The 27,638-nt window shown below is 41.2% G+C and overlaps 3 protein-coding genes and 1 long non-coding RNA gene across 11 annotated transcripts; 3 read left to right on the forward strand and 1 right to left on the reverse strand.

Annotated features, from left to right (window-relative positions):
* The first annotated feature begins 2,760 nt into the window (after positions 1-2,760).
* LOC131242146 (vacuolar protein sorting-associated protein 29) lies at positions 2,761-10,585 on the forward strand. Of its 2 annotated transcripts, none has more exons than XM_058240590.1 (4): positions 2,761-2,944; positions 5,143-5,294; positions 8,145-8,282; positions 10,099-10,585. In XM_058240590.1, exons 2-4 carry the CDS (start codon positions 5,163-5,165, stop codon positions 10,387-10,389), a joined length of 561 nt encoding a protein of 186 aa, XP_058096573.1. In that variant the 5' UTR covers positions 2,761-2,944; positions 5,143-5,162; the 3' UTR covers positions 10,390-10,585. The 2 variants fall into 2 exon arrangements, with proteins under 2 accessions (XP_058096573.1, XP_058096572.1); XM_058240589.1 differs by having other exon boundaries at positions 2,762-2,944; positions 5,115-5,294.
* On the forward strand, positions 5,301-8,078 carry LOC131242147 (uncharacterized). Its single transcript, XR_009169514.1, has 2 exons — positions 5,301-5,978; positions 6,265-8,078. It is a non-coding gene; the product is annotated as an uncharacterized LOC131242147 (long non-coding RNA).
* Positions 10,586-13,109: 2,524 nt separating the features above from the next.
* LOC131242149 (large ribosomal subunit protein uL13w-like) lies at positions 13,110-18,804 on the forward strand. Its single transcript, XM_058240594.1, has 4 exons — positions 13,110-13,457; positions 13,571-13,687; positions 13,811-13,898; positions 18,476-18,804. The coding sequence occupies exons 1-4, from the start codon at positions 13,186-13,188 to the stop codon at positions 18,617-18,619; spliced, it is 621 nt and encodes a 206-aa protein (XP_058096577.1). The 5' UTR covers positions 13,110-13,185; the 3' UTR covers positions 18,620-18,804.
* Positions 18,805-21,747: 2,943 nt separating this feature from the next.
* Positions 21,748-27,439, reverse strand: LOC131242148 (uncharacterized). 7 transcript variants are annotated; one of them, XR_009169516.1, is made up of 8 exons: positions 27,118-27,434; positions 24,079-25,456; positions 23,798-23,992; positions 23,589-23,702; positions 23,399-23,487; positions 23,088-23,126; positions 22,406-22,607; positions 21,748-22,315 (listed from the first exon to the last, which is right to left on the reverse strand). XR_009169516.1 is itself a non-coding variant. In XM_058240593.1 (6 exons), exons 2-5 carry the CDS (start codon positions 25,444-25,446, stop codon positions 23,416-23,418), a joined length of 1,749 nt encoding a protein of 582 aa, XP_058096576.1. In that variant the 5' UTR covers positions 25,447-25,456; positions 27,118-27,434; the 3' UTR covers positions 21,748-22,315; positions 23,399-23,415. The 7 variants fall into 7 exon arrangements, 2 of the variants coding, with proteins under 2 accessions (XP_058096576.1, XP_058096575.1); XR_009169518.1 differs by lacking the exon at positions 22,406-22,607 and having other exon boundaries at positions 21,748-22,200; XR_009169517.1 differs by lacking the exon at positions 22,406-22,607.
* Between the last annotated feature and the right edge of the window lie 199 nt (positions 27,440-27,638).

Below are 27,638 nucleotides of genomic sequence, written 5' to 3' on the forward strand. Positions count from 1 at the left end.
CTCGAAAGCATGTGATCATTCCCTTGGGGATTATAATAGTGTGGTTATTGCATCTATGTATTGTTGCTCCTGAATCTAGAGATCCAGACTGTTGATTTGATGAGGCCCACCGTGGATGGAGGATGTCCCTGATATCTCCCACAAACCCTTTTGATACTAGGCCTTACACCATTTGATTTTGGACGGCTGCTTTGTTTTTTTTCCCATCTTAACTGTCCATTCAGACACTGCTTATGCTGGGTTTGGGATCTTCTGATCTGGGAGATTTTTGGGGCATTCCCCACCGTCGGTAGGACCATCAAATGAGGTTTTGGACCACCTATTTGAAACATCAATCGTGTATTGTTGTAAAGTTGTAATCAAGGTGTACCTGAAATCTTAGCTTCAAGGATCATTATTCATTATAGCCAAGGTCGAGACCTTACCTTATTCTGCCATGATTGCCCGGAATGAAGCTTGGCTTGCTGGAGAAGAGGATTGATGTGCTGCGGTCCTCCGTTCCTTCTTATCATCTGATCAATGGGGGCTTTCATGGGTGTTTGATTTTATAATCTAGATTGGCCGTGGACAAGTCCCACCCATTGCCAGAATCTCCATCACCGTCAATACCTCCATGCCTCTCAAATAAAGAAGAGAGAGATTCACCCACTTTCATGGTTCCCACCTGTAACTCATTGGATTGATCCGACATTATAGTGCACTGGGTTTATCATTGAAGGAAAACCATTCCATTACATCTTTCTTCTGATTTTCTTAAGTCCCATTTGTACAATCGTTAAGGCGAAATGAAACTCCACGAGAGCACAATGTAATAACTGAGCTGAAGGACTGTCTCGATTGGAACCGTCAATCTGGTGGGCCACCATGTGGACAGGCTGTAGCCCAAACAAACTGGTGATTCGAAAATCCAAGCCATTTGATGAGTGTAACTTTTGGGCATTGAGTATGCATCGTCGTTCAATTCTCAACTTTATCTTTCTCATCTGTCCATTTTCAGGTCACTAGTGTGACTTCTTTGATAATATGATCGTTGTATATTTTCCCTTCCCGTGGTGGCCTAGTAGATCAACGGTCCAAGTTGCCCAAAAAGCACATGTACACAGGGGAGATATTGAAGCGGATCAAGCCTACATCTCCAAGAGATGGCCAACCTCTTTGGAAACCGGAGGGAGCAAGAGAGGTGTATTTCCTGTTGTCAGATGTCTTTAATCTGGCCGGAACAGCCACTCGATTCCATTGAGAAAATTTTGTTTCTTGGCCTTTGCTAGCTGGACGATATTTTAGTCCTAATCATTCTGATCAAATGTGGCTTCGATGCCATTGAAGGGCCTTCAATGACTGTCAATCTCATTGACAGAAGCGTATGGTTTTGCAAAATTGCGGGAATTGTTTCCTGAGTGTGCCATTATATATGGGTGTAATTGTGAAATTAGGGTAATCCTAAGCTATTCTAATGAGGAAAGGTCAAAACTAATATTCCAATATTTTCAAGTATTGTAAGTAATTCAATCCCTTGTACCTTTGCTTTTACAATGATTCGCATCATTTTGTGCCATGATTTTTTCCAATAAGGATTTTATCACCTAAAATCGAGTGCTCTGTGATTACTTGGTTTACGTTTGATTAATCTCGTGTGATCCAAAATTAAGGTTTGCTTTTGTGAATTCTCAACATTTTCTATTGCCACAACTAAGTCTCTCTTGGGCCCGGCCACCAAGGCATAGCAAAATCAAATTCTTGAATGGGTCCCACCCAACTCGGTGACCCTAGCCCAACATTGGATTAGTCTCAGACCTATTTTCTCCGCATGTACGGCCCATCATATTTTGGGCCAATCTTGGGTTTAGGTCATTTAGCCGATCTGTCATGGTCAGACTTCAGATGTACATGATTTCCATCATCGGTAAGCTAACACATGCAACTTACATGCAGACATTGTTTTCTACGTTTGTAAATGAGTATTTCTTTGTAAATGTGCGACTCACCTTATCAAGAGATGAATTAATAAAATTCACTATGGGAAATAAGGACTTGATTGATTTTCAGGCAAGCTAAGCCAGGCAGATGAGAGGGCCAACCAAAATTTTGAGCTCAAGCTTGGACTGCAATGCCCTGCCGGTGTGATAACTATATTTGCCTAAGTCTGCCCATTTCCACCCCTACCCACAACTAGGGCTGTCAATGAGTCGGGTCGGCCTGTCAAGCAAGCTGGGTCGGGCTGAAATACTAGGACTGAGGGCTGAACCTAGGCCTAAAACTTAAGCCCACTCATTAATCAGTCCGGTCTCGGTCTGCATGAAAGAGTCTGTCAGCTCAGCGTAACCTGGTTTGGACTAGGCTTGGGCCTGTTTAATCTAATCGGTTACGGGTCCAGCCTAGACTGGGCTCTGGGTTCTAGTATGCATTCCGGGCTTATGACAGCACTACACAACTAAGGGTGAGAATGGGCTGGGAAAGCCTGATGAGTGACCTGTCTTTGGACCTGCTAGATTGGGCCATGGTCTGGGCTTGGGCTTATTATCCCCTACTCCAATCCTCGGCCAGGAAACACCATGCATCAAACCATTGGTTTCATTCCTCTAAAATTTCTATTTATGCAATGTGGCCCACTTGATCAACGGATGGATTAGGAACATTCAAGTGGGAAGGAGGGACTTTAACATTTTTAGTGGCTTGGGCCTGGGCCTTAAGTGGTAAAGGGCCGCCCGTCCGAACGACTAATGGGCTTTTTACCTCTTTATGAAGCGAGGAGTGCGTAAAACGCATTACCATTTCCGCAGGCGACGTTTAAATGCTGCAATCCGGCACTCGTCCTATAAAGCGCGCAGCGCGTACTACGTACGCCCCTTGTCGCTCCGAAAGTCAGCCTCAAGAGAAGCGATCTACTGGAAATGGCATCCGGTTTTTCTGTAATTTCTTCCTTTTCGAAGCCCTCTTTTTGTAGGTAATTCTCGATATCCAAATCTTCCATCTTATTATCAGTAACTGAAATACGGGCGTTGTCTCAGATCAATCCATCAGGTCATCTACAATGGCAGTTTCGAAATTAATATGAAAACGCCGTCCTATTAAAACCCTTCAGATGATTTTATTTTTATTCCTGGTATTACTTGAATGGGGATCTGGGTTTTTGTAATTAGTTCAAATCCAAACCATTGGAAAATGCAATTTCACCTCTTCCTTTTTCTTTTTCTTTTTTTCTTCTTCTTTTGCATATTTCCTTGTACGTTTTGGGCGCGTTTGTTTGCAAAAGTGAATTGAATTGCAAAAATTCAGTTTCCATCAAGAGGAAACGACAAAATAAATAATATCTTAGGGGTCGTTTGGATGGTGGTAAATGGTTTAAGTTGTAAATGATTAACTAGTAAATCATTTTACAGGCCTGTCTGTTTGGCTTTAAGTTGATGTTTGGCTTTAAGTTTTTCAGTGTTTGGATAACCTGTAAATGGTTTATCACACTTGAGATAGTTTAGTGAAGTAATACATTAAAAAACATTCAAATGGCATGTAAGAGTGGATTTTAAAGTGGATCATTGGGTTAAGGCCATTCACTAAAGCTTAGGGTTTATCCTCACATAAATCCAAGCAGTAGGTGAGCTATAGAAGCGGGCCCACAAATTCAAATGCTCTTTTATAAGGCCGGTATCAAGATTTGTTGAGAGAGAGAGAGAGAGAGAGAGAGAGAGAGAGAGAGAGAGAGAGAGAGAGAGAGAGAGAGAGAGAGAGAGAGAGAGAGAGAGAGAGAGAGCTGTTGGAGTTCTCAGATACAATGGAGAGAGGGAGGTGCTTCTTGCTGGTAATAGCAAATGAAATCCCAACTTTTTGCTAGCAAATGAAAAGGGGGGAGAAGGTGGTAAATCATTTACAACTAGTAAATGATTTACAAGCATTTTAGGGCATCCAAATGCAAGTTGTAAATGATTTACTAATAAATCATTAACAACTTGCCTCATTTACCACCATCCAAACGACCCCATAGTATTCATACTGAAGAATTCACCCTTGAATCGTAGTTACATTTCTTTCAAAACCAACCTGAGAGTACCATAATTTGCGATTTAGGCCTAGATGCCAAAATCTAGTCTGATCCATAACGCAGGTGGGCCACAACAAAGGGACCCATGGGGGACACTGGGGCAGGGGACACGCACTATAGAAACTTCCAGACGGAATGTGGGGTCCACCGTGTTATGAATGTGTTTCTCACCCATATTCATCAAGTGCGCCTCACCAAGATGAAGGGACACACTGAAACTCAAGCCATTTCAAAACCTAGGTGGGGGGCAACAAGTGAATATATAGGTTTTAGGCATGATTGCACATTGCTCCCTATGGTGTGCCCCACCTGAGTTTTGGATGTGGATGATTCTTGGGATGTACAATGAACAAGAAGGGCTGCACCACATGCGCTGTTTGGATTCTGCACATATAATCGGTCGGCAACAACACAAGTCAAAAGTATGGTAATTACCATATGTCATCATTCCCCCTCAATTTGATGATGCATCCAAACACAACCTTTGAAGGTGTTTCTAGTTTGAAATGATCTTTGAAGTTTAGAAGAGGCTATTTGTTGGATGCTTCATATTGCAATCTCCACAAATTTTGGACACGTGGCAAGTGGTCCATCATCCAGATGATCTTACCCGTCCAATCTGTTGCTTACAAATAGGAGGAGAGATTATTGGCAATGCCACAATTCAATGGCAAAGGTTACCCATTCAAATGGGCAAGATTGTCCAATAACTCCAGTTTGTGTGATTTATGGGCGGCGCCCAACTGCAGCGGGGACAATCTAATGAACAGTCCTGGTCATTGTTCATTGTTTTATGCGTCCACTTTTAAAGAAGTGTGCAAGAAAAGGAAATTGAGGTCCTGTGTTCGGGTTAGAATCGCATTTCTATAATGGATTCAGGGCAATTCATCAACAAAATTACTTTTCCTTTCTTTTCTTTCTATTGTTTCAGTCATTTATTATTTGTTTTTGCAAGATGTTATAAATTATTGGTGATTGATGCAATATTCTCAATTCAGTTCATCGTCATGACACTGTTTCCTCTCTCTCATAGGCATTTGATTATGAAAGTGGGTTCCTATATCTGTTTATTTTGCAGATTTTAGAGATGTTTAAACTTTGACAAGCTCCTGAAAATCTGAGAAGAATGGTGTTGGTCCTAGCACTGGGAGATCTCCACATCCCTCACAGGGCACCTGATTTGCCAGCAAAGTTCAAATCCATGCTTGTTCCTGGGAAAATCCAACACATCATATGTACTGGAAATCTATGCATCAAAGTACGTGTTCTGCACAATTCTTCCAATATTCTCAGGCTTTATCAGTTCAATTTGATTTTTGTGATGCTTTTCCCCCTTATATTCTTCTTGCAATGATTGTAGGAAGATATAACAGATTGAGATGCTAGGTAGATGGATCCCAATTGTACTTTGCCATTCTTGTCTTCATTTCATTTGATTCTAGATTTTTTAAAGGCCTCCTTGGACATGATAAAATGGGTTATTGTAGAAAGCTATAATTGACAGGCATTTTGCCAGTGTTTGGCTGCCTAACGAGCAACCCTTGTGTATTCCCCTACACTATTTTGAGTATATATGTGATTGCTTGTAAGATCTTCTACCCCAAGTTATACCTAAATAAATGGTTATCTTCCCATTGAGGGTAATGATCACGTACGTTCGACAACATGTGTGTTCCTATACGGTCGGGCGATGTGGGGTTGCCTTGATGTGTTTGTGGGATGGTTTTAAGACTTGGACGAATCTTGTGCAACTCCTTCAAGTTGACTTGAGCTTGGTCGGACCCCATCAGGTTTGACACAAGTCACCTCTGACTCAGCCGAATCGCTATGCGCTTGAGACCAAACAAGTCAGTCTGAGTTGCTGACTCTTTTAACCATGATCTGTGCCATCGAACATGCATGCCTGCGCACACACGCACACACCAGTAAACATTTGAAAAAGGTATTGTAATAGCCCCACCGACATTGTACGATATTGTCCGCTTTGGGCACGCACGCGCGCGCCTGCACGGTTTTGATCTCGGGGTTTCCCCCAAAAGGCCTCATACAGGGAAGGTGAGAGCTCCACACATAGCCCAGGGTCAGGGCGCCCATCCATCCGATGTGGGACTAACCTTACCCAGCGCCCTACGAACTGGAGCATTATTTTCGAAGCCCGACCGATCCCAACGGGACCCAGATGACAACCCACGCTCGGACCACAGCCAGGCCGCACCGGGGTGTTAGAGGTGCAAAAGTCAACCTGATCCAAAACTTAGGTGCACTACACCATAGGGAACAACAATGAGCAAGTGGACGGGGATGCCCACCCTAGAAACTTCCAAATTGTCTGTGAGGCCTAACATGCTGTTATATGCCATCCAATCCTGTCATCAAATGCGCGTTACCGGGATGAACGGGACATCCCAAAATCAGGCCATTCCATAACCCAGGTGAGCCACATCACATGAAGTTAGGGGTTTCAAGTGCTGGGCCCCAGCTGTGCTCCAAACAATATCCTACATAAATGTCTAAATGCAATGGGAGCATCAGTTAGGAATTAACATTATCTGAATGAAATGTCGTAAGGTCTCGTTGATTTCAAGATAAGTTGTGGTAGAGCATGGTAACTTAAGGAGGGCTGATAAGCCCACACACGTGTATAGCTTTGCCCATGTACATGGAGCACATGTGCCTAATCTGGGAGTTCCATTAGATGGGCCACATCATATAGATCTTCTAGCTCAAATATCAGGAAATTCAAATTATCAGGTGGACCATAGAGAATGAAACAATTAGACAGCTAGGGAATATTGTTTTAACCATACATCATCCATTCGTTTCATTCATTATGTTCCATCTGATATGTTGATCTGCCTGACCATTGGGCCAGAAGATCTACGCTGTGTGGCCCACCAGATGTAAGTTTGTAACATCTGATCTTTCACTTTTGCCATAATGGAATATGTGTTGGCATGCAGTGCAGAAGGGCAAATGGCTATTCACACAGGTGAGCTTAGCAAACCTTGTACATGTAAATATTATCCAAGAGAGGTTTATCATTGAGGGTCATGTGAAATTTGAGTATGATGGTTCTCGGCTTCATGGCTGGATGCTGAGGACAGTTGATGGATATGATACTTTTGATTTGTCCGCTAATTATTCCCTTCTTCTCATGCTTGATTCTCTCAGCCCATGGAAATAATTTTATTGGATGATACTTGTATGCTGAAATAGGCAACATATGGAGAATTTAAGCACTGCCTTCCCAGAAGAAGAAGAAGAGGAAGACATGCTTGGTGGTCATGTTGGTTGAAATTTTTTCAGCTACTTCGCATTTGCAAACATATTGTCATTGGAGAACGCGACATGACATGGTAATTGTATTCAAGTCATCAATCGCATGCCCACGCAAGCATTCCTGAGTTTCAAAAGAAGTTCAACCAGAAAGCAAACCTTTTAGGAAATCAATTTGAGGGGCACACTCTAGTGGTACTGGGAAGATGTGAGGTCCAGTGATGCATCTACAGAATCCAACCCGTTGATAAGATGTGTCACTCCAGAAAACTTCCAGAGCCCAGAAATCAGACTGAATCAAAACTCAGATGGGCTGCAGCACAGGGAACATATTGAGAGGGAATGGCCACTATTGGTTGGTGTGGGGTACCCACCATGTTGTATATATATAATCAAGGTCGTTCAGACCCTTCATCCAGTCCTGGCGAAGGGTCATGACAAGATTCAGGCTGTTTTGCAAATCAGGTGGGCCCTTGTAGAATTCAAGGGTGAGCATTCCCTGACAGCTTGTTCCATTTGCTGTGGCCCACATTAGTTTTGGGTTGGGGTGAGTTTTAGGTACCAGTGATTTCCGGAGGTGATGCATCTGAGAGATAGGTTGAATGGTGAAAATACATCATTTGGGCCAGGTACTGGTACTTCTGGAGCATGCCAATTTTTAAAGGCAGGTGGACTTGCAAACTTCAGCGTCGACTGTAATTCTTTTATGGCACCATATGCCTCTATTGTGGATGTTTTATTTAATGATTTCCATTTGATAAACAAAGCATAATTGTTTTTACCTCGATAACACCAAACATCTTAAGAAGCTTACGATGTTTGTTGTACATAGGAAGTCCATGATTACTTGAAGAGTCTTTGCCCTGACATGCATGTTGCTCGAGGAGAATACGACGAGGATGCACGCTACCCTGAGACCAAGACTCTTACCATTGGTCAATTTAAGCTTGGACTCTGCCATGGTCATCAGGTTCGGATCACTTTATTTCCTTTTATATATGAGGGTGCATTTGGTTGCTCCAAATATCATGAAATTTCATAACAATTTGCCCCAAATTAGACTGATCAATCATGAAATTTCATGATATTTGGTGCAACCAAATGCACCCTGAAATAGGTTACTCTCTTTGAGTTTTTCTAGCATGCTAGGTGCAACTGATCTATTAATTTTTATACTCTGTAAAGCTTTTACAGCAAGAATTTTACACTTCTTCTCTCATCTGGGGCTAGAAATGTGCCTGGCCCGGGCAGAGCAAAACCAAACTTTTGAATAGGCCTGGCCTGATAGGCCCAGCACCTCATCGTCATCACCATCACCATCACCATCATAGCCTTGTCCTAGCTATTTGGGGTCGGCTTTATGAATCCTGTTTCACCGACCGTTCAAGATTCAAAACTAGAATTTTCATTGTAGTAGCTTGCAAAAAGTTTTGATGACCAGCTGCCCACCTGATATTGACTTCTTTTACCCGTGCCTTGGACTGGCTTGTGTAATTGCTACTAGGCCCAGTTGTATCTGATAAACCCAACAGCTGCCATCTAAAATCAGGCTTGATAGCTTTCCAGGTCCAAAAATTGCCATCCCTACTCACATGCTCGTCTGACATGCATATGAGGTTAAGATTTTAAAATTAATGAACCTTGTACAACGGGATTCACTTGAAACATATTCATACATGCATATATGGGTTTTACTAATGTCCCCGCCTTAATGGGGATTCTGACAATGTCTCCAAAGCTTTTGAATGACACGTGGGATGCCCAATCATCAATCTGGATGATTCACTCAATAGTTATCATTGGGAACAACCCATGGTTCGAGAAACATGCCCATTAGATGATCCTAATATATGAATGAGGCCAATTTGTTGGATTCATCTGTTTTTTACCAGCCATAGATCGCATGGTTAGAATCATCAAGCTATAGTCCTACTTTCAAATCATTAGCCGGGATCTATCAAATAGATGGTTCAAGATGATGATTGGACCTATTTTGTTTATCCGGTCAATCTTGACTATCCACTTTCCATTTTTATTAATTGGATGCTTAGGATCATCTGATTGGCCATGGCTTTGTCCCTTGCTGTATCAAAGAATGGACAGTTCAAATTGATGATTGGTCCTCCCATGTGTCAAATAAAAACTTTGGGGGTTCTCTCATTAAAAATGGATATCAATCTGTTGGTGATGCATCCCAATCAGTTGGGGGTTCTCTTGGTTAAAAAAAAAAGTAGGTTGCTTTGCTTTCTCAATGTTTACTTTAGTAATGTGTGTTCTCATAAACCTCCACAATGGTCATTTATCATCCACCGTGCACACATGTGCCAATGTGTACAACATCCGGGTGCCCTAAAGGTGATCCCAACCATGAAGATCACCTGGCCCAAATAATAGGCAGATCACACATCAGGTTGGCCAGACATGTCATTGAATCAGATGGCTGTCTGTCCATTGTCTTTGCATGGGGCTGTACAGCCTGCACTAATGACCTTAATTTTTTCACTGGTTGACTTCGTGGTGGGGCTGACCTTTTAAACAGCTTAATATTGCACAATTGCGACATGTTGATGGTGACTTGCTCTCAGTTAACTTGGTGAACTTCCCTCATTTTACACCATTCACTTTTATTATTATTATTATTATTATTATTATTATTATTATTATTTTTAAGTACAACCCACTGTCTGTTCACACTTCACTGTTAGCCACCCCCACTGGCTAATCGATACCACGACCTCACTTTTACACCATTCACTTATTATAGCATGTTTTGCTGATATCTGAAGGTTGTCCCTTGGGGGGATTTGGATTCTCTAGCAATGCTCCAGAGACAGTTGGATGTGGACATCCTTGTTACAGGCCACACCCATCAATTCAAGGCATACAAGCACGAGGGAGGCGTCGTCATAAACCCTGGCTCTGTGACGGGTGCCTACAGCAGCATTACTTACGATGTCAACCCGAGCTTCATCCTCATGGACATTGACGGCCTGCGCGTCGTGGTGTATGTTTACGAGCTCGTTGATGGAGAGGTGAAGGTTGACAAGATCGATTTCAAGAAGACTGTGACCTCTTGACCGCTCACTGAGCAGGAGACATGCTGGAAGCATATGCATCTTTTCCTCCATTTGCAGGTATTGTAAGCAGGCTGTGGGATTCATGGTTTACAAATGAAATGGTTGTGAACACAGGCTTGCTTGATCATTATAAAATGATTCGTGCTTTGAAGACATTTCTTGCAGTAATCTTGGAAGGAAAATGGTTTTAGTAGAATGTGTCATTGAATGGATTGGGTGAAGAGACCAAAATTTGTAAGATTAAGATTCTGTTATCAGGCTCATTGGCGGACTAGATGATGTCCTCTGTCAGCAATCCATGGACATTAGGGCTGGTTTGTATGATCCCAGAAATGCTGATGGGCCATGCTTGCTGCCCAAAATCAGAATTGCAATGATGATGGTTCTTAGGGGGCTTTTTTGCAGGCTGGGAGAGTTCAGTGCATTCGGCAAAATGGGTCAGCTCAATCTCTCCCTGGGTGAATGCATGTGGCGCTTGTATTCGTTTGGTGGGCCACGTTGTGGACAGATGATTGCATAAAATTTTCATCGGTCCGTTTGTGTAGGTTTTTCCATGAACTGCATAAATGGCCACCACTGAGGATGAACGGACTACAGTTCAAGAATCACATTGATTGGATGATCTTAACCGAACGCCCACTGAATGGCTGTGATAATGGGATGGGGCCATTTAATAGCTCATGGGTTTGAAATTGAAGCTTTAAAAGGACCCAACTGTTCAAATTCAACGGGCAAAAAGTCCGTCTGTAAATGATTTCATAGTCCATTTACAGTGGGCCCACCACTTTAACAGCTGTAATCATAGACGTTGAGGATAGGCCGGCCACGGATGAGTTTGATGTCCATATGGATAACATAAATTGTATTGCATTACAACAGACAAGGATCCAATTATCTGGACCAACCATCGAATGGACCTCATCATCGATTGGCTAATGCAGGAAAGGGAACACTAATCAGACTATCACCATAGTCATCTAAGCCTTATAACCAAAATAATCATCCTACCTGTCAAACCAGTGCCCTCTAATGAAGGATATGCCCTGAGATGGTCTCATCTACAGTCTCCATGTTGCTTATCACAGCTTATTATGGACCGCCTTCTCCGTGTGATGCTCAGGTTCTAACATCCCAGGGCGGTTCCAATGGTTAGCGTGACAATGGGCTGGGCTGCCTGACCCGACACCTCTAGAGTCAGGGCTGGGCTCCTAAATGGGCTTGGCTTGACATCTAGGCCAGTATCCTGGCTTCGGTCAATGATGAATGGCTGGCCTGGTCCCGTTGTTAAGTGGCTCACTACAGTGCAAAAGAATGGACGTTTAAAGGCGCTCGTGAGTGGTTTCTATTCACCATTACGTGTGTAGTTTAAAGACACCCATTGTATCTGGGTAATGTTTCAATGATTTCAACTTTTTAGTTAAGGACAACGTATATATGTGATTCAGCCTAATGAAATAAAATATTTAAACCTTATTTTATTTCTTATTTTTCTATATATCCAACACAATTTTCAACACAAAGATAAGCTGATTTTTTGGCCTTGGATCAAACATGTGGTAACTCACCCGATGGTTGAGGTGGATTTCACTTTAACACCACAGTGAGGCCCACCGAAGCTGGCTACTTGTTTTGCAAAGTTAATTTGAGCAGGTTAGTGCATCTATTAACCCTAATTGATATCTAAATTAGGCAATGTATGTAGAAAACGGGATGACTCTTGAAGTTACATACATGTGATATATTTGTGGGATGCACAAATGTATAGGAAATTTGGTCAATTAATTAGATAGGATTTCTTTTAAGCATGTGAAATACATAAATAATTTTTTAATGATTAATGGTATGATATGTTTTTTGACAATAAAATTAGATTATTGAAAATTTATTTCAAAATTTCATATTTAACTTGTATGTGTGGCTTCAATAATGAAAATCGTTTATTAACTTTTAGCAAATAAAATATAACTAGTAGCCTCAAAACATAGGCTCTATTGTGAACAAGCTGGATCTTTAACATTTATTTCCCGTTATACTTGTGTAAAACTTAATGTTAGTAAATGTTATGAATGCTAATATATGATAGAAAAAGAAATTTTTGCTTGATTTGTTCAACTAGATGTGTGTGACCGTGTTATATATATATATATATATATATATATATATATAAAATCTTGCAGGAACTTCCAATGAAGTTGAGCTGTGTGGACGCCACCTCACCTTGATCCGTGTTGAGCATCAATGCTGTGTATTTTACGGGGTCAACATTAGGTCACGGGGTACTCCAAAAATCACTTTGGTGGGCCATACGACCTAAAAATACTTGGTGGGGCCATCTAAGTTTTGGATGCGGCTAAAACTTGATCTGAACCTTCATTCAAGTGGGACACACACAATGGATGGTCTGGATTAATGAAGAAGAATCACGACACGTGCCAACTTGGTAGGTGCAGAGATCGGGGACCATCAACAGGTGGGCGTGGCAAATTGACATCATAAATACAACGTAGATTTCCCATCTGATGAGCGGACCATCTCAGAACAGGATATTTAACTCAGGGCCCACCAGTTACGCGGCCGGGATCTCTCACACGCGTGCTACATTGTCACGCTTTGCGGGCACGAATTCGTTTTCCGTCATTTCCACGAGGCCCCAATGGCAAAAATGTAAATATGCACGCCAATCTATCCCACCTATAAAAACCCAACGAACCCAAAATCCAAAACCCTAGAGCTCCCTCTCTCCCATTTCACGCAGTAGAAGCAGACGCGAGAGAGAGAGAGAGAGAGAGAGGAGAGATGGTTTCCGGCTCAGGGATCTGTGCTCGTCGTGTCGTCGTGGATGCCAGACACCACATGCTAGGCCGACTGGCCTCGATCCTGGCCAAGGAGCTCCTAAACGGCCAGAAAATAGTGGTGGTTCGTTGCGAGGAGATCTGCCTCTCTGGCGGTCTCGTCCGCCAGAAGATGAAATATCTCCGCTTCTTAAGGAAGAGGATGAACACCAAACCATCCCACGGCCCTATCCATTTCCGTGCTCCCGCGAAGATTCTCTGGAGAACCATCCGTGGGTATGTAAATTCTCCACCGTTGGATCTACCTACCTTACTATGCCTTTCCTTCTTTCTTTTTTTCTTCCTTTCTTTCTTGTGTGAAGGTGCACATGGATCTGGTGGTCTTGCAGGATGATTCCCCACAAGACGAAGCGCGGTGCCGCCGCTCTTGCTCGGCTCAAGGCTTACGAGGGAGTTCCTGGACCGTACGATAGGATGAAGAGGATGGTCATCCCTGATGCACTGAAGTCAGGACTTTTCGTTCTCTGATTCTTTTTTTCTTTTTTTTTTTTCGTTTTTTCGGACCGTAGATTGAATTGGGTCAGTTCGTAATGCATGAATTTTGTGGATTTTGATGGTATTGATGATAGGGTTTTGAGGCTTCAACCGGGTCACAAATACTGCCTGTTGGGACGTCTTTCTTCAGAGGTCGGATGGAATCATTACGATACTATCAAGGTAAGATTAACGGCTCTTTTCTCTTTGTTGCAGAAATGCCTGTTCTGCATTTATTTTTTACTTGTTTTTTTTTTATTTTTTATTAAGTTGGTTTGTTTTATCTATTCTTTTTTACGATGCCATCAAGGTAAGATGGACAGCTTTTTTCTGTTTCTCGCATAAATGGCTGTCCTCTGTTTATTTTTGTGTTCGGGTCTTTTTTAGTTTTTCTGGGTTTTTTTTAAAAAAAATTATTATTTAATTTGGAGCATGTTCTAGCCTATTTATGTTCCATTTTATTGATCGATTTGGTGAAAGATTTTGTTGAGGATCATTGCAATTATTTGATTATCAAATGCATTTTTCTGCCAGTGGCTCTATGGGATATTCTTTCATGGAGGACTGACAGTGTTACTCGCACTCCAAGGGGATACTTGGGGTACATCTGTCAGGTTGAGGCCATGTAGTGTCGGGTCCCCACCATGGATGTGACGTTTTCCAATGATGTTGCTGGTCGGACAATCTAATACAATCTAGGATTGAATGGAACTAGCTGCAGAAATTGAAATCACAAATCAGTATGTACCAGAATTTCAGCAAAGATAGCCCAAAATAAACGATTCATATCTGTTATCTATAACGCTAATGGTTATCTACAATTTTACCCACACAATTAGTTTTGCCAAATTACTGAATTTTGAGTATTTTAGGGACATAGGAATGCGTTTGAATTAAACATAGGGTTTTTTTTTAAATTAAAAAATTGGAGTTGTGCGGCTGGTTAGCAACCCACAGTTCAGGTTCTACACAAGAGACCCATCATCGGCATAGATTTCACCCACTCAATCTCTCTAATCTGTCTCGCCAGCAACCTTCCTTTTCATTTAGGCCTTACCTCTGTATCTCCCTCCAACTACCCACTCCTTTTATTTCCATGGAACCCACTGTGGCGTGTTTGTGAAATCCACTCTGTCCGTTGTGTAATCTCCATACCGTATAGAGAAAATATCAGCTCTATCCAAACTCAAGTGTCACGATGGGGAATGATCATGCCCACATCATCACATCTCAAGTCTCTCTCACTACATCTCTGCATGGTCTACAATTTTATGTATGAAATCTACTCTGATCATCATGTTGGAATATAGAAGTTAAGCCCAGTGGCAGAAGAGTAGCCCAATCGGCAAGTTAGGGGGGCCACACAACAGGGAACAATGGGAGGGGACGCCAACCACGATGAAGGGACACTCAAAGGTTCAGATTGATCCAAAGCCTTGGGAGGCCACACCACGTGAACTTAAAGGTTTTAGTCATTAGGTATGGCCTGCCCGAGTTTGAGATGGAGCTAATTGTTTCTCTACACAGTGAACATAAATGGGTATCACGTGATGGGCGGAGTGGATTTCACACACATCACAGTGACCCCTAGAGCTTGGTTGTTGTACAGGCTACATACAATAGGCGTTATAGATTTTGTTTTTTGATGTCCTTTCTCTTGAGGATATGCGAGAAAATGGCTGGTATTTTGGTAGATTCATGGTGCACAAAGTAGGCATACACTCTAACATGGTGCACACATGTGAGATCAAGGCCCATATGATTCAAACGGCTTGGATCTTGCACAAAATTTCAGTGGTAATGTCCGTTTGTGCACCTGCGCCATGTGTGAGTTCAGATTTTTGTTGTGTATGATGAATATGACAGGGCTTCTTGTGATGACCATTGTGGATTTACACAAACATCGAGGGTGGGCTCCACAAAGCTCAGATGTCCTATAACCCACTGTAAAAAAGATTCAACCCATGCATGTGTGCCTGCACTTTGTATAATTGGCTACCAGTTGTATAGGATAGCTGTAAGACAAGCCATGTTTTATGTTAAAAAATGTTGGGTAGTCATGGAACATATTCATGGGATGAGCATAGCTGAAGTGAGGATGTTGAGATGTATGAGTGATAAGGCAAGGAAGGATCAAATTAGAAATGAATGTGTTCAAGGGAACTTAGATGAGGAGAAATTGACTTGGATTATTTGGCCATGTGCAACGGATACCAAGAACCACACCGATGAGGATTGAGTTGGTTCAAGCTGTATGATGGGTTTGTGTTGGATCTAAACTTGCAGGATCCGGACCAAACCATTTATCCTTAGATAGGGTTTGGGTCGAGTCTAAGCTGTGAAGTGGGCTAGTTTCTAATTTCCCATTGGTTTTTCCCATATACCCACTTATTGTTTCAACTATTGATAAAAAGCAGCTGTTTTCGTAACTTTCCTTAAAACAACCAACCTTTGAGAATATGTTCTAAAATTCACCTACTTTTGACTTTCACTCATGGTTACTTGACAAAAATTGCTGTTAATGGCAGAAAAGACAGGTTTCTCTTGTTTTACAAAGAATCCCCTATTTTACCCTTCCACCGAGTGGACGACCTATGACCTTCCGACATCTTTGTGACTCCCACTCTGTCCATTGGTGGGGCGCACTCGTATGTCCTTGTGAGTCTGTGACATCCATTTCATCCATCAGTTTCACCACATTGACGGTAGGATGTGAGGCCAAGAAATAAACAGATCCAATGGTTTGGAGACCCGTACAACAACAAAAGGCGGGATTGAATGCATACCATTGAAACTATAGTTAAACCCATAGAAGTTTCAGTTGTGGCTGCTGTTTGAGTTTTAGCTTCATCCCTGTAGGAAGCACCTTATGTACGGACTGGATACAACATATAGATTATGGTGGGCCACATGAAGGTGTCAACCATGGGTGTTGCCACCCATCACTTTTTCCTGTGGGATGGGCCACTTGAGCTTTTGTTTTGCTTGCTATTTGGGCTCAGGTCCTATCTGAACACAGCAAGACTACTTGGTTGCAGTGGGTCCTATGAAGGTGGCAAAATTAATGGACGGAGTGGATCTCACAGAGACATCATGATGGCCCCCATGAACGTCTCAACAGTTGTCATTGCCACCTACCACTGTTTCCTCCGGAGTGGAGTACCTGGTTTTTTGTTTTGCGTATGTTTTGGGCTCAGGCCCCATCTTGATGGACAGAGTGGATGTCACAAAGACATCATGCTCCGCTCTGCCTGATATGTGGATCAGTAGCATCTGCACGATTTTCAGGTGGGGTGATCTTCGTGACAGGGTCGCGTTTTTCATGGACTCAGATGTCCTCAATGTGTTACTCCTTGGTGGAGGAAAAAAAATGCAGACTTCTTATTTAAGTATTCTACAAGCTGTGTAAGGTCATTTCCTAATCAGAGGCATTTATTCTCTATGGGGATAAATATGAGGAGAGTGTTTCCACAACAAAAACACATGATCGAGCTGTTTCATCTTCTAAATAGATGCATGAAACTGCTGCTTTATCAACCAACACAATGAAATTCAAAATCCAAGAGTGAATTGATCAGGAACTCATGGATTTGAATGGTTTCATACATGATAAGAACTTCATAGTTCTCATTAGAGCTTGTGAATTGCTACATGAACTGTCCGGATCATCATGTGGTGGGGCCCACACACGACACTTCCCCATTCAATGAGAACCAAAAAAATGAAAAGCAAATGTCTTCTTCTGTACAGAGAGGAGAGGAAGAGGTTTGGTACATCTGTAAGAAATGACATCTTCTGGAGAGAAGGAGAGGAAAATGCTTTGGTAGGAACATCCATTGGATCTACGTACGGTGAGAATAAAAGAGGGGAGGGGGGTGCACGATGAGAGTGAGAGCTGGAGAGGGAATCTGGTTTGTTAGGGATTTCATCTCCCATATGAAGTTTGGTAGGATATTAAGTAGCTGCAGTTTTATGATTTTCAAAATATGGATTTTAATAAGTGTCCCACTCCAACAGCCAGTACCTATGTGACCAACAATTCCAATAGTAACAACACTGTTTTAGGGAAAGTTTTGAAAAGCGTGCTGTTTTTGTTCAATGGCTCAACAATAAGTGGGTATATGGGAAAAAAAAAAAAGTCTTTCCTATTTTATGGACCTGTAAAGAACCCAACTAAATGTTATTTTTTACATTTTACCTGTGGAAGGGGTATAAAGGTTGGTTCTAGATCTCTTCATGTTTGGTGTCCAAATCTGACCCATTTGAAGTGGGTTTAACGCTGAGAGGTGCCAGACCCGACCACTTAGACAATTAGGACGCTTTTGGACTGAATCCTGACCCAGTGGATCCAAGACACATTTAGGGTCCATAGGGTTCTTAGCTGAAACCCTCATTTTCATCCTAAATAAGGGTTTCATGGCCTATTTGGAAACAGTCCCACAAATGAGGGTTTGGTAACCTGCTCATTGATATTGGTGCTAAAGTCCACCTGCTGAAAACCAATCAATGTTTGCGGGGCCTTCCTTTCTCATAACCTCCATTTTAACAGTCTGACTGCACCCTTGTTCGGGCGGGACCCTAAAGTCCACCTGCTGAAAACCAATCAATGTTTGCGGGGCCTTCCTTTCTCAACCTTCATTTTAACAGTCTGACTGCACCCTTGTTCGGGCGGGACCCATATGCACTCGTTTGAAATGACTGTGGGTCCTATTTGTAACCTAGGACTTGCTCTGACCATGTGATTTGGCAATTTCCTGCAGGAGCTGGAGGATAAGAGGAAGAAGAGGGCTCAAGTCGCTTATGAGAGGAAGAAGCAGCTGACCAAGCTGCGTGTGAGGGCAGAGAGGGCTGCAGAGGAGCAGCTTGGGCCCCAGTTGGAAATCTTGGCCCCATTGAAATACTAGAATGACAGTTTTGTTTCAAAAGCCGGATTGTTATTGGTTTTCTTTTAAAGATTCTGTAGCTGAGAGACTCAGAGGTAAGATGATTTTGAATGTTTGGTATGTTTTTGTTTTGTTCCCATCTCTGAACTTTTTTATGGTGTTATTGAAATCTACTTTATTTCTAAAATCTAAATGCCTCGTGCCAAGCAACGCCTAGAAGTATTGCCGGAAAACTGTTACTGCCCGATACAAGAACTGGTTTCTGTCATAGATGATATGGCTGTGACGGGCCCCAACATGGTGTGATATGGGTTGGTACAACCCAGTTTCTGTTGTCAATGTTACGGTACACACCGAATCTAATTTTCAATCCTTGATTCTGAGGATCACTGAGCATGTTGGCCACCATTACAGTCCTGATCGATGGTTTAACTTGTGTTTTCGTTGCATCTGGACGTCTCTAATCCATCTTGCTTTCAAGTGCTATTATTTTGCATTGTGCTTGATCTTACAGGACCATACATTTGAAATGCCCATTTCAAGGGCCCTATAGCAGGGCAAGTATAATATGTTTCTCATTTGTTCGGATAGGAGGTATAAGCAGATCAAATGTGTGCCCCAAATGATTGATTTTCCGGGGCAATGATCATATGCTGTCCTGGCCTTTGATGTGATGGTCCTCATGGATGGTCAAGATTGATGAATGATATTCGACTTTGGACTTTTTCTAGCATGGGCTGATTAAAAAATAAGTCTGCTGATCGGATGGATGGGATAGTTTTATCGTAGTGATACTTGAATGTACTGTGCAAATTGTGTGATGTACCTGATCCTGGGGAGTCGGGAGCAATTCCTGATGCGTCCAATTTGAAGGATGATCTGAATCAATGGACAGATCGTTTGCTTGGGGCCGTTTGTTTTCTTTTTGCTGGGCCCTATGCCTAATGTGGGATTACACATCTAATGGTCTGCGTTGATTTTACACATCACAGTGTGATTGCGATGTCCCTCTCCCAGCTGTTTCCAATTCTATTGAGAAATCCACAGTTGGACAATAGGTGCAGACCACCTGATAAATAACTTCCGATCTATCCTGTTCGTTTTACATCCAACCCGTCAAATAAATTTTCAGTATGATGATGATCATTATATGGGAAAATCACCACATCCACCCATCAGACGGAACGCACTTATATTTTTTTAATTTAGATTTTGCTAGGAATTATTTTCTATGTTGTGGACCACTTGATGGAGCTGATTTTCATGCAAGGTGATGTAAACAACCCATTAGGCTGGTTGGAAGTCACATGTGCATGATGATTAGAAGCTATCAGATGGCTGGACTGTAGTTTTTTTTTTTTTTTTAAATTAAAATCTAACCGGTTGGATTTGAGACTTCATAAACAAAAAACGAATTTTATGGGATGCCTAACCTGGATTTCTGAAGGGTCCCACTGTGATGCTATCCACCCCCATCCACTAGATGTGTAAACTCACGTTTGGCCCCCAACTTTAGGCCAAGGGTCAAGAAATAAAGGCTGAGCTGTGATTCAGGTAGGCCAAACCAAAGGAAACAGTTGAGAGAGCCACGTCCACCCTCTACTGGAATTGGGATTAGCAAAACTCCCCATTCACGTAATCTCAGCCATCTGAGTAGTGGCCGGCAATTTGGTAAAAGAAAAATCCACCAAATAACCTGTTGTAATGGGTGAGGTTTTCAGCCATCTGATTTAGATGGAGTTGGATGTATGCTTTGCACATGCACATGCCCCTTAGACCAATGAAGTTGAAAGAAGATGCAGGATTTAGTTGAAGATGTTAATGTTGAGCTTCGTGATAAAGAAAAACAAAGGAGGAAATGGTTTTCTAGTGAGATTCCAAGGGACCTGTTTCCCGCTCTTTGTTCAGCACATACATTTATCGATCAAGAAAACCAACCCACATATTTGAAAATGATATGCTATTTTCATTGATTGTGAAAGAGGCAAAACCTCCAATAGATTTATAGAAGAATGTGCTGACCCTCAAATGTAATTAATCAGTCGAACAAAATGTAATGAAGAACAAATATCATTAAGTTGAAAAAAGATACCTTGTTAATGCATAAATGCTACTATATAGACTGAATATCTATACATCTTTTTAATGAAATTGAAAGGGCAGCAAAATCCTGGATTAAAAAAGATCTAATACAAGAGAACATGAGAAGAGAGATATATAGTTGAATGGGACACTCTATTCTGAAAACTCACCAGATGGTCACAAAAATCAGAATTCCTATAGTTTACATGTTTGCTATCATGAAGAATTATAAACCGTCAACCCGAGGCTTTGTGCATTATACTGGGGTTTGTAGTTTTGACTTTTGCGGTCTATTGTCAAGTAATCCAAAGATTACATACCATTGGTCTGTTGCATTCCAGCATGGAGAGACCATGCCCCAAAATTATCCCAGATTTGGAGGACCCCGGCCACCAATGTTGGGGTTTTTTCAGTTGAATTTGGATGGTGTCTGCATTTCTCCTCCAAACTGTCCATCTTTAGGCCAAAATTGAGAGGAGGTTAGGATTGTCCCATGAAGGAGGTTTTTGGGGTATAGTGCATCCATGATGGGGCCGAGAAACCAGCATCTGATCACTTTACCAATGGCACTACTTTCAGAACAGAAAACCAATAATATAGCATGCAAAGCCTCATGTCAAGAACCGGTTGATTCCTCTTTCTAGCAATCCAGATAATGCATTTACTGGATGTTGGAGAAAATCACAGAAAGGGAAAGGTCTGTTTCTAATGTCCTTAGATACTGCAGAAGGAGAAGATTTACACCTTCACATCCGTGAAAATAAGCACTTAACCTTTGCTTTTGCTCTCTTCTCACAGATCTCTTGTTTTGAGCAAAGAAATATGCTCTCTTCGCAAGAAGAGAGACTCATAGCTCAGTAATTGAGTGCCTCTAAAGAAAAGAGAGAATGGGTCAGTCTTTTTCTTTCTTTCTTTCTTGTGGTGAGTTTTAGAATGCAAGATAGATTTTTAAGAACCTTTATTTTGAGCAATGAAATGTGTTTTTTTTTCACTCTTTGTATCTAAGCATGCACCTTGTAATAACACATCCTACAGGGGACCCAGTCACAGACTGAAACAGACCAATATTCTTGAATGATGGCATGGTGATGCCAATCCTTATTTATTTACTTTTTTTTGTTGGCGTGGCCCACTTAGCAAGTCTTTGGGCTTTGACAGCCCAAAAAAAAAAAAAAGCCTCCCAATATACATACACACATCATGATGTCCACAGTAATTCATGTCCTTAGTGTTTCGGTGCATCCTTACTGCTCATCATGTTTGACATGGTCAAATTTCCTTTGCACACAATCCAGTGATATTTGCAACCTTCCACCTGACCGGCAGTCATCAACAATAGCCCTAGATTTTATCCCCTCATTTCTCTCAAGCCAGTATAGACAGTTGACACAGAACAATTACTTGAGCAAGTCTTGTGGTGGACAACTTCATGACATCACTAAGCTTGGATCCCAGCAGCGGCTGGCGCCCAACTTCGACCTGCAGCATCTTCTGCTTCTGTGGAGACCTAGTGATTGAACCTGATGAAATGGCACATGCAAGTGCAATATATAGTATTATAAGATACTTTGCATGAATCAAGAAACAGGTTCTGCCTAAAGTGCTTGACACCTGCTCCATGCTGATGCAGAATAACTGCAATGAAGAAATGATTCAGAAGGGTGATAGGTCATAATGTGCAAGGAAATCTTCAGGTAGAACTCTAGCAAGTCACTAAAGGTTGACCTGTTCAGAAATCGGATGGACATGAAGGTTGAAAGTATGATCTCCCCAGCACTCTCACAATAGTAAATGCCTTAGTATAGGGCTGTGAGTTGAATTTGACAAAATGATGGTTCCCTCAACGATTCTAGACTGCCCATCCAGACCAATCAACTCTTCGCGCATAGATGAACAGTGCATTTGATGATAGCAGTTCAATGGTGTTCTCCAGAAGGTAGACAAAATAAAAAAAAATCCATAATTAGTTACCACATTCCTAAGGTGAAGAACAAAGATTGTTTAAAAGATCGACATCTGCATACATCCGTCTATATGTTCCTGAAACCTGACAAGTACAGTCCATGGGGTTTTGGTGTTCTGGCATGTGGATGTATAATTGTTTACTAGTATATGGTAACTTTCACGTGAAAAGTAAAGCCTCTTGGAAGGGAAAATTCATGACAGAATTTCAAAGAGGAGATCGTTGTTGATACGTATACTTCAGACAGAAAAAGAAAAAAGTACTCAGCTACATGCCTACATCTTAGGGCCTTCTTGGTTATGTTACTAGAGACAACAATGGCGCAAGGTTAGCTTATAGATGGTGGGATAACTTCAGAATAGATCAGGATTGTGGAAAAGACAAGCAGTTTCATTTGCAAGATGTGAGAACAGATGATAAATCACAACAAATTTGGGCAGTCACCTGCATGTGACCTTTCAGCGTTCATGATCCCAGTCTCAACTGAAAATAATTGTTCAGAAATATAGGCACATAAACTTAGTATACAAAAAAACCAATAGACTACAGATAATTAGATATATGTGCCCAGAATCAACTCAACCACTACAAATGCAGTCAAATGCGCCTAATCAAAACTAACAAGCATCACTTCTCTAAGAAGATGGACGGTCAAGATCATCAACATAAAAATAGGTCTAATCAATTATAGATCACTAATGTTTCTAAAGGATTGAAAGCGGAAGTATCATAAAAGGGTTAGAACATACGCTCACCTTTGATAAAAGAAAATCTAATTACTCGAACGTAGGTGGTGGTCTTCACACCCCACCAATTGATTGCTATCGGATGGTGCTGATGACGACTGCATATAAATTTGCACATTTGAATAAATAAGATGTCTTGCAATATTTAAATTCAAAAAGTTTATTCAATATTATGCCAAATAGAAATGGTCTGCTTTACCTGGTTAAATGCGACACTTCCTTTAGACGAATCTTGACATAAGGGATCACTCATGGATCCACTAGGACCACTCTTGGGTATTTTTAAACGACTCGCTTTGGTAACATTCAAACTCTAGTATAGCAAAAACACGGTAATAAAAACTTCAACAACTACAAGTGATATGAATGTTATGTCTAATATTATAAGTCTACTAAATTAAATCTTACTTTTACTTGAGATCCGACGTTGAAAGGGCTTTGTTGAAACATGCTAACATTATGTAGTTGGTACCCACATTGAGGCAATGATGCATTGATAGATCCACTAGGGCCAGTAGTGTAGCCCATCACCACATGATGACCATGTCCCGCATGGTATCCACTTGGTAATCCAAAAGGACTCACAACCGCAATATGTGAACCCTAATAGAGGAAATAAAAGAATTGGAAACTTTAACGACATAAACATATGGCATGACAAGCTTTAGTAAACAAGTTCTTAATGATACCTGATTGAAATGATTCAATGAAGGAAATGTAAATGGATAATGTGAAGGTTGAAATGAAGGAGGGTGCATGATATTTGGTGCTTCAGTTGTTTCTTGTTTCTCTTGATCTGTTTGTGGCTGAACGGATTCAGTTCGAGATCTTTTCTTCCTTACTTTATCTAGCGTATTTTTATGCGCACCACGGTTGTCCTTAACTATAGGCATTACTTTAATCCCACATACAGTTTGTGAACTCAAACTATCAACAGAAGTAACTTGCTTTTTAGTTGGCTCAAGGTGTGCACCTTCAGTATCTACACTTCCAGTTGGCTTGGAGTGTACACAATCAATATCTACACTTTCGGTCGGCTCGTGGCATGCACGTTCCATATCTACACTTTCAGTCAGCTCACGGCGTGCACATTCAGTATCTACACTTTCAGTCAGCTCAAGGGGTGTACGTTCAAGATCTACAATTTCAATTGGCTCAGGGCATGTTCGTTTAGTATCTACACTTTCATCAACAACCTGAGACAACATTTGTGGAGTTTCCTTGATCCTTTTCATACATTCCATCACTTTATCATAAAATTTATCTGCATATTTATCAGCAAATTTGAAGACCTCATCATGTTCCTCAGCCATTGCCGCAATTTTAAGAAGCTTGCGGCACAAATGTTTGTACCGCTTACCTAAAGGAATATTGCAGTCACCTGGTATTGTTAACCCAGTATGATCTCTATCAAAACCTACCTTTGTATCTCTTTGCCATCTCTTCATAATATAATGAGGATGAAGCACCTTTATATTATGATAATCTAAAACTTTGGGTGTTATTCCTGAATCATTCGCCATATGCGCTTTAGCTTTTTGAGCATTAGTCAAGCTACTCTGAGGGGTTAGTATGTTCGCCTTCGATTGTGTTACAACCTCATGGTTATGCTCTGCCACAAACTTAGTCACAGTGTATTTTCCATTCACCTGAAGCTTAATAATGATGCTTGCTAGACATTGAGTTCTTGTAATCGGGCGGGTAAACTTTGGTTGATCAATATGTTTCTTTTCACGTTTCCGACCTTCTTTAGAACAACAAAAGTGCCTCTTAGTTATGACACCATCATCTGATTTTTTTACCCATGACTTTCGAGTACTGAACCCCTTCTTCCTAGCATACCCATTGTAAAACTCATATGCACTCTCATCCGAAGAAAACTCCATTCCTAGTTTTGGTTCTTCATCTAACTCCTCATCTATATTGACCGGTACATCTTGTCTTTCTTCATGGTCATCTACTTGTTGACTTGCTACTTGATCATCAATTTCAATGTTAGAATCTAACCTCTGACATGGTTGAGAAAATGCTGGACTCTCCACAGTATCATCATCCATTTCACCTAACCTTCAAAAATAAAAGGCATTCAAACCATTTAAATAAACCATTCATAATGTATTATATACATGTGATGATTTAACTATCTAACGTTTGAATGGATTTAGTTCCACTTTTTATCACATTGAATAACATATCATGCATTGTCCTCACACAATTTACATGCGAGTCAAAAACTAGGCAACATCTCCCAATAATTCTCCAAATAAATGAACAGTTCTCTATTGATTTGTTGCCATCAACAAATCGTTATTCACAGAGGAGGCATTCAATCAATAAAGAGGCATATATTCGGAGAATATAAGAGGTGGTGCCTCAAAGCTCAAACTGCATGTATAGTATAGAGAATATCCTATGCACATGATATTGTATCAAATTGTCCACAATCTGGACAATTAAGAATCCATATAGAACAGGCATTTTCAATCCAATAACTATAACAAAATGGCTTATAAAACGCATTTATTTAAGTTGCACAAGCTTGTTATAGAAATTAGACAATATATATTATTCTATATGAATTATTGAATGAGTAGATGAATTAATAAATGGGAATTTACACCACTAATTGGCCTAATTAACAGTAAATATTATATATAGGCATGGAACTACAACCAATATTATCATCATCTAAATGCATACACACACAATACCAACAAATTATTTTCCTTATTCAGTTTGTTTGTTGAAAAGTTCCCAAAATAAAGATTGTACGAGATCTTCATAGATTACAATAAAATTGAAGTACATTGTAAAACAACCATTCATCATAACGAACTACAATTATAAAATTCATGCATTAAAGGAAAGCAGCCCATCAACTCAAACTAGCATCATGCAAACAAAAAAAAAAAAAAAAAAACCAGTTTGCCTGAAGAAAAGGAAATTGAGAGAAGAAAAGCAACAATATTTTCATGAACTATAGAACTGATGCTGTCAATCTTCAGATGCATACGAACTACAAACCATGTAGAATGCATGCAGAAGGAGAAAAACAAATCAACCCATGGGTGCATTGCAATGACAGTAAACCTTTGAATGCATCTGAAATGCGAACTGCAGAAGCCATGGGTGCCATTAAACCATGCATTGACATTGTCTGGTCATTGGTGGGCCACCAAGATGTGCCATCAACAAAATTATCGAATCGAACATCCTAATCATTTGATGATTTAGCCTGCCAATGGATCAGTAGAGCAAAAACAGACTCTGGCCCATTGATATCTTTATGTGCACTTGCCAGATTGGTCTGCAATGAACATTTGTCCTGTGTTTTTAATATCCACAGCATCCATCTGGTGAGCCCCATCACAAACAGGCCATGCCCCGAAAATCTCCTTCATTACAATCAGATGGCCGAAAATCTCATCCATCACAACAGGCCATCTGGTGGATTTTTCTTTTACCAGCTGACCAATTGCAGACCACTAATCAGATGGCTGAGATTATGTGATGGGGGAGAAGTTTGCCAATCCCAATCCCAAATGAAAAACCACAAATTCCAATCCCAATCCCAAAAGAAATATCCTAATTCCAATCCAAATCCCAATCCCAAACGAAAAACCAAATTCCAATCCCAAAAGGAAAAACCCTAATTCCAATCCCAAACAGAAAACACTAATTCCAATCCCCAATACAAGCATATAAACAAGATGAAGAAAAAAAATTACCTTCCAGGGTAGAAACCCTATTCGTTAGATGCTGAGGTATGGTCAGAGCACCGTCACGATGCGGCTGATGCGCCGCTGGGTTGCGGTAGAGCGCCGCTGGCCAATGTAAGAGGGAGGGGAATAGGGAGAGATCGATCAGAGAGAGAAGGGGAGAGTCGATCAAAAGAGAGAGAGGGTTTGGGGGGGTTTTCGAAGGGTCGAAGTACAAACGCTGGCTAACGCCGGATTCGGATTAGGTGATGACCCAAACACCACCCAGCTAGGTGGTGGAAAAGGGGCGTTCGGACGCGTATTGGGTACTTCCCCTGCCTGTCCAGAGCTCAGGGCAGGCTGGGGCTCTGAGGGGCCACGTAATGTAAGGGTTTTATCCACTCCGTCCGTCCATTTTTTCCATGTCATTTTAAGCTACAACACAAAAAAGAAAGGAGATCCAAGACTCAATTGGACCACAAAATATGGATTAAACTCTTACCGTTGAAAACTTCTGTGGGGCCACAGAAGTTTTGGATCAATCTTATACT

Source organism: Magnolia sinica, chromosome 4 (assembly GCF_029962835.1).
Source record: "Magnolia sinica isolate HGM2019 chromosome 4, MsV1, whole genome shotgun sequence".
Classification (NCBI taxonomy): Eukaryota; Viridiplantae; Streptophyta; class Magnoliopsida; order Magnoliales; family Magnoliaceae; genus Magnolia; species Magnolia sinica.

Coding starts and splice junctions, on each gene's coding strand:
- LOC131242148 (XM_058240593.1), bottom strand. CDS start 25,446: ATGGATGATGATACTGTGGAGAGTCCAGCATTTTCTCAACCATGTCAG. Junction 23,993..24,078: donor CATTGAATCATTTCAATCAG/GTATCATTAAGA, acceptor TTCCTCTATTAG/GGTTCACATATTGCGGTTGT. Junction 23,488..23,588: donor GAAGTGTCGCATTTAACCAG/GTAAAGCAGACC, acceptor ATTTATATGCAG/TCGTCATCAGCACCATCCGA.
- LOC131242149 (XM_058240594.1), top strand. CDS start 13,186: ATGGTTTCCGGCTCAGGGATCTGTGCTCGTCGTGTCGTCGTGGATGCC. Junction 13,458..13,570: donor CTCTGGAGAACCATCCGTGG/GTATGTAAATTC, acceptor GTGGTCTTGCAG/GATGATTCCCCACAAGACGA. Junction 13,899..18,475: donor ATCATTACGATACTATCAAG/GTAAGATTAACG, acceptor AATTTCCTGCAG/GAGCTGGAGGATAAGAGGAA.
- LOC131242146 (XM_058240590.1), top strand. CDS start 5,163: ATGGTGTTGGTCCTAGCACTGGGAGATCTCCACATCCCTCACAGGGCA. Junction 5,295..8,144: donor CTGGAAATCTATGCATCAAA/GTACGTGTTCTG, acceptor TGTTGTACATAG/GAAGTCCATGATTACTTGAA. Junction 8,283..10,098: donor GACTCTGCCATGGTCATCAG/GTTCGGATCACT, acceptor TGATATCTGAAG/GTTGTCCCTTGGGGGGATTT.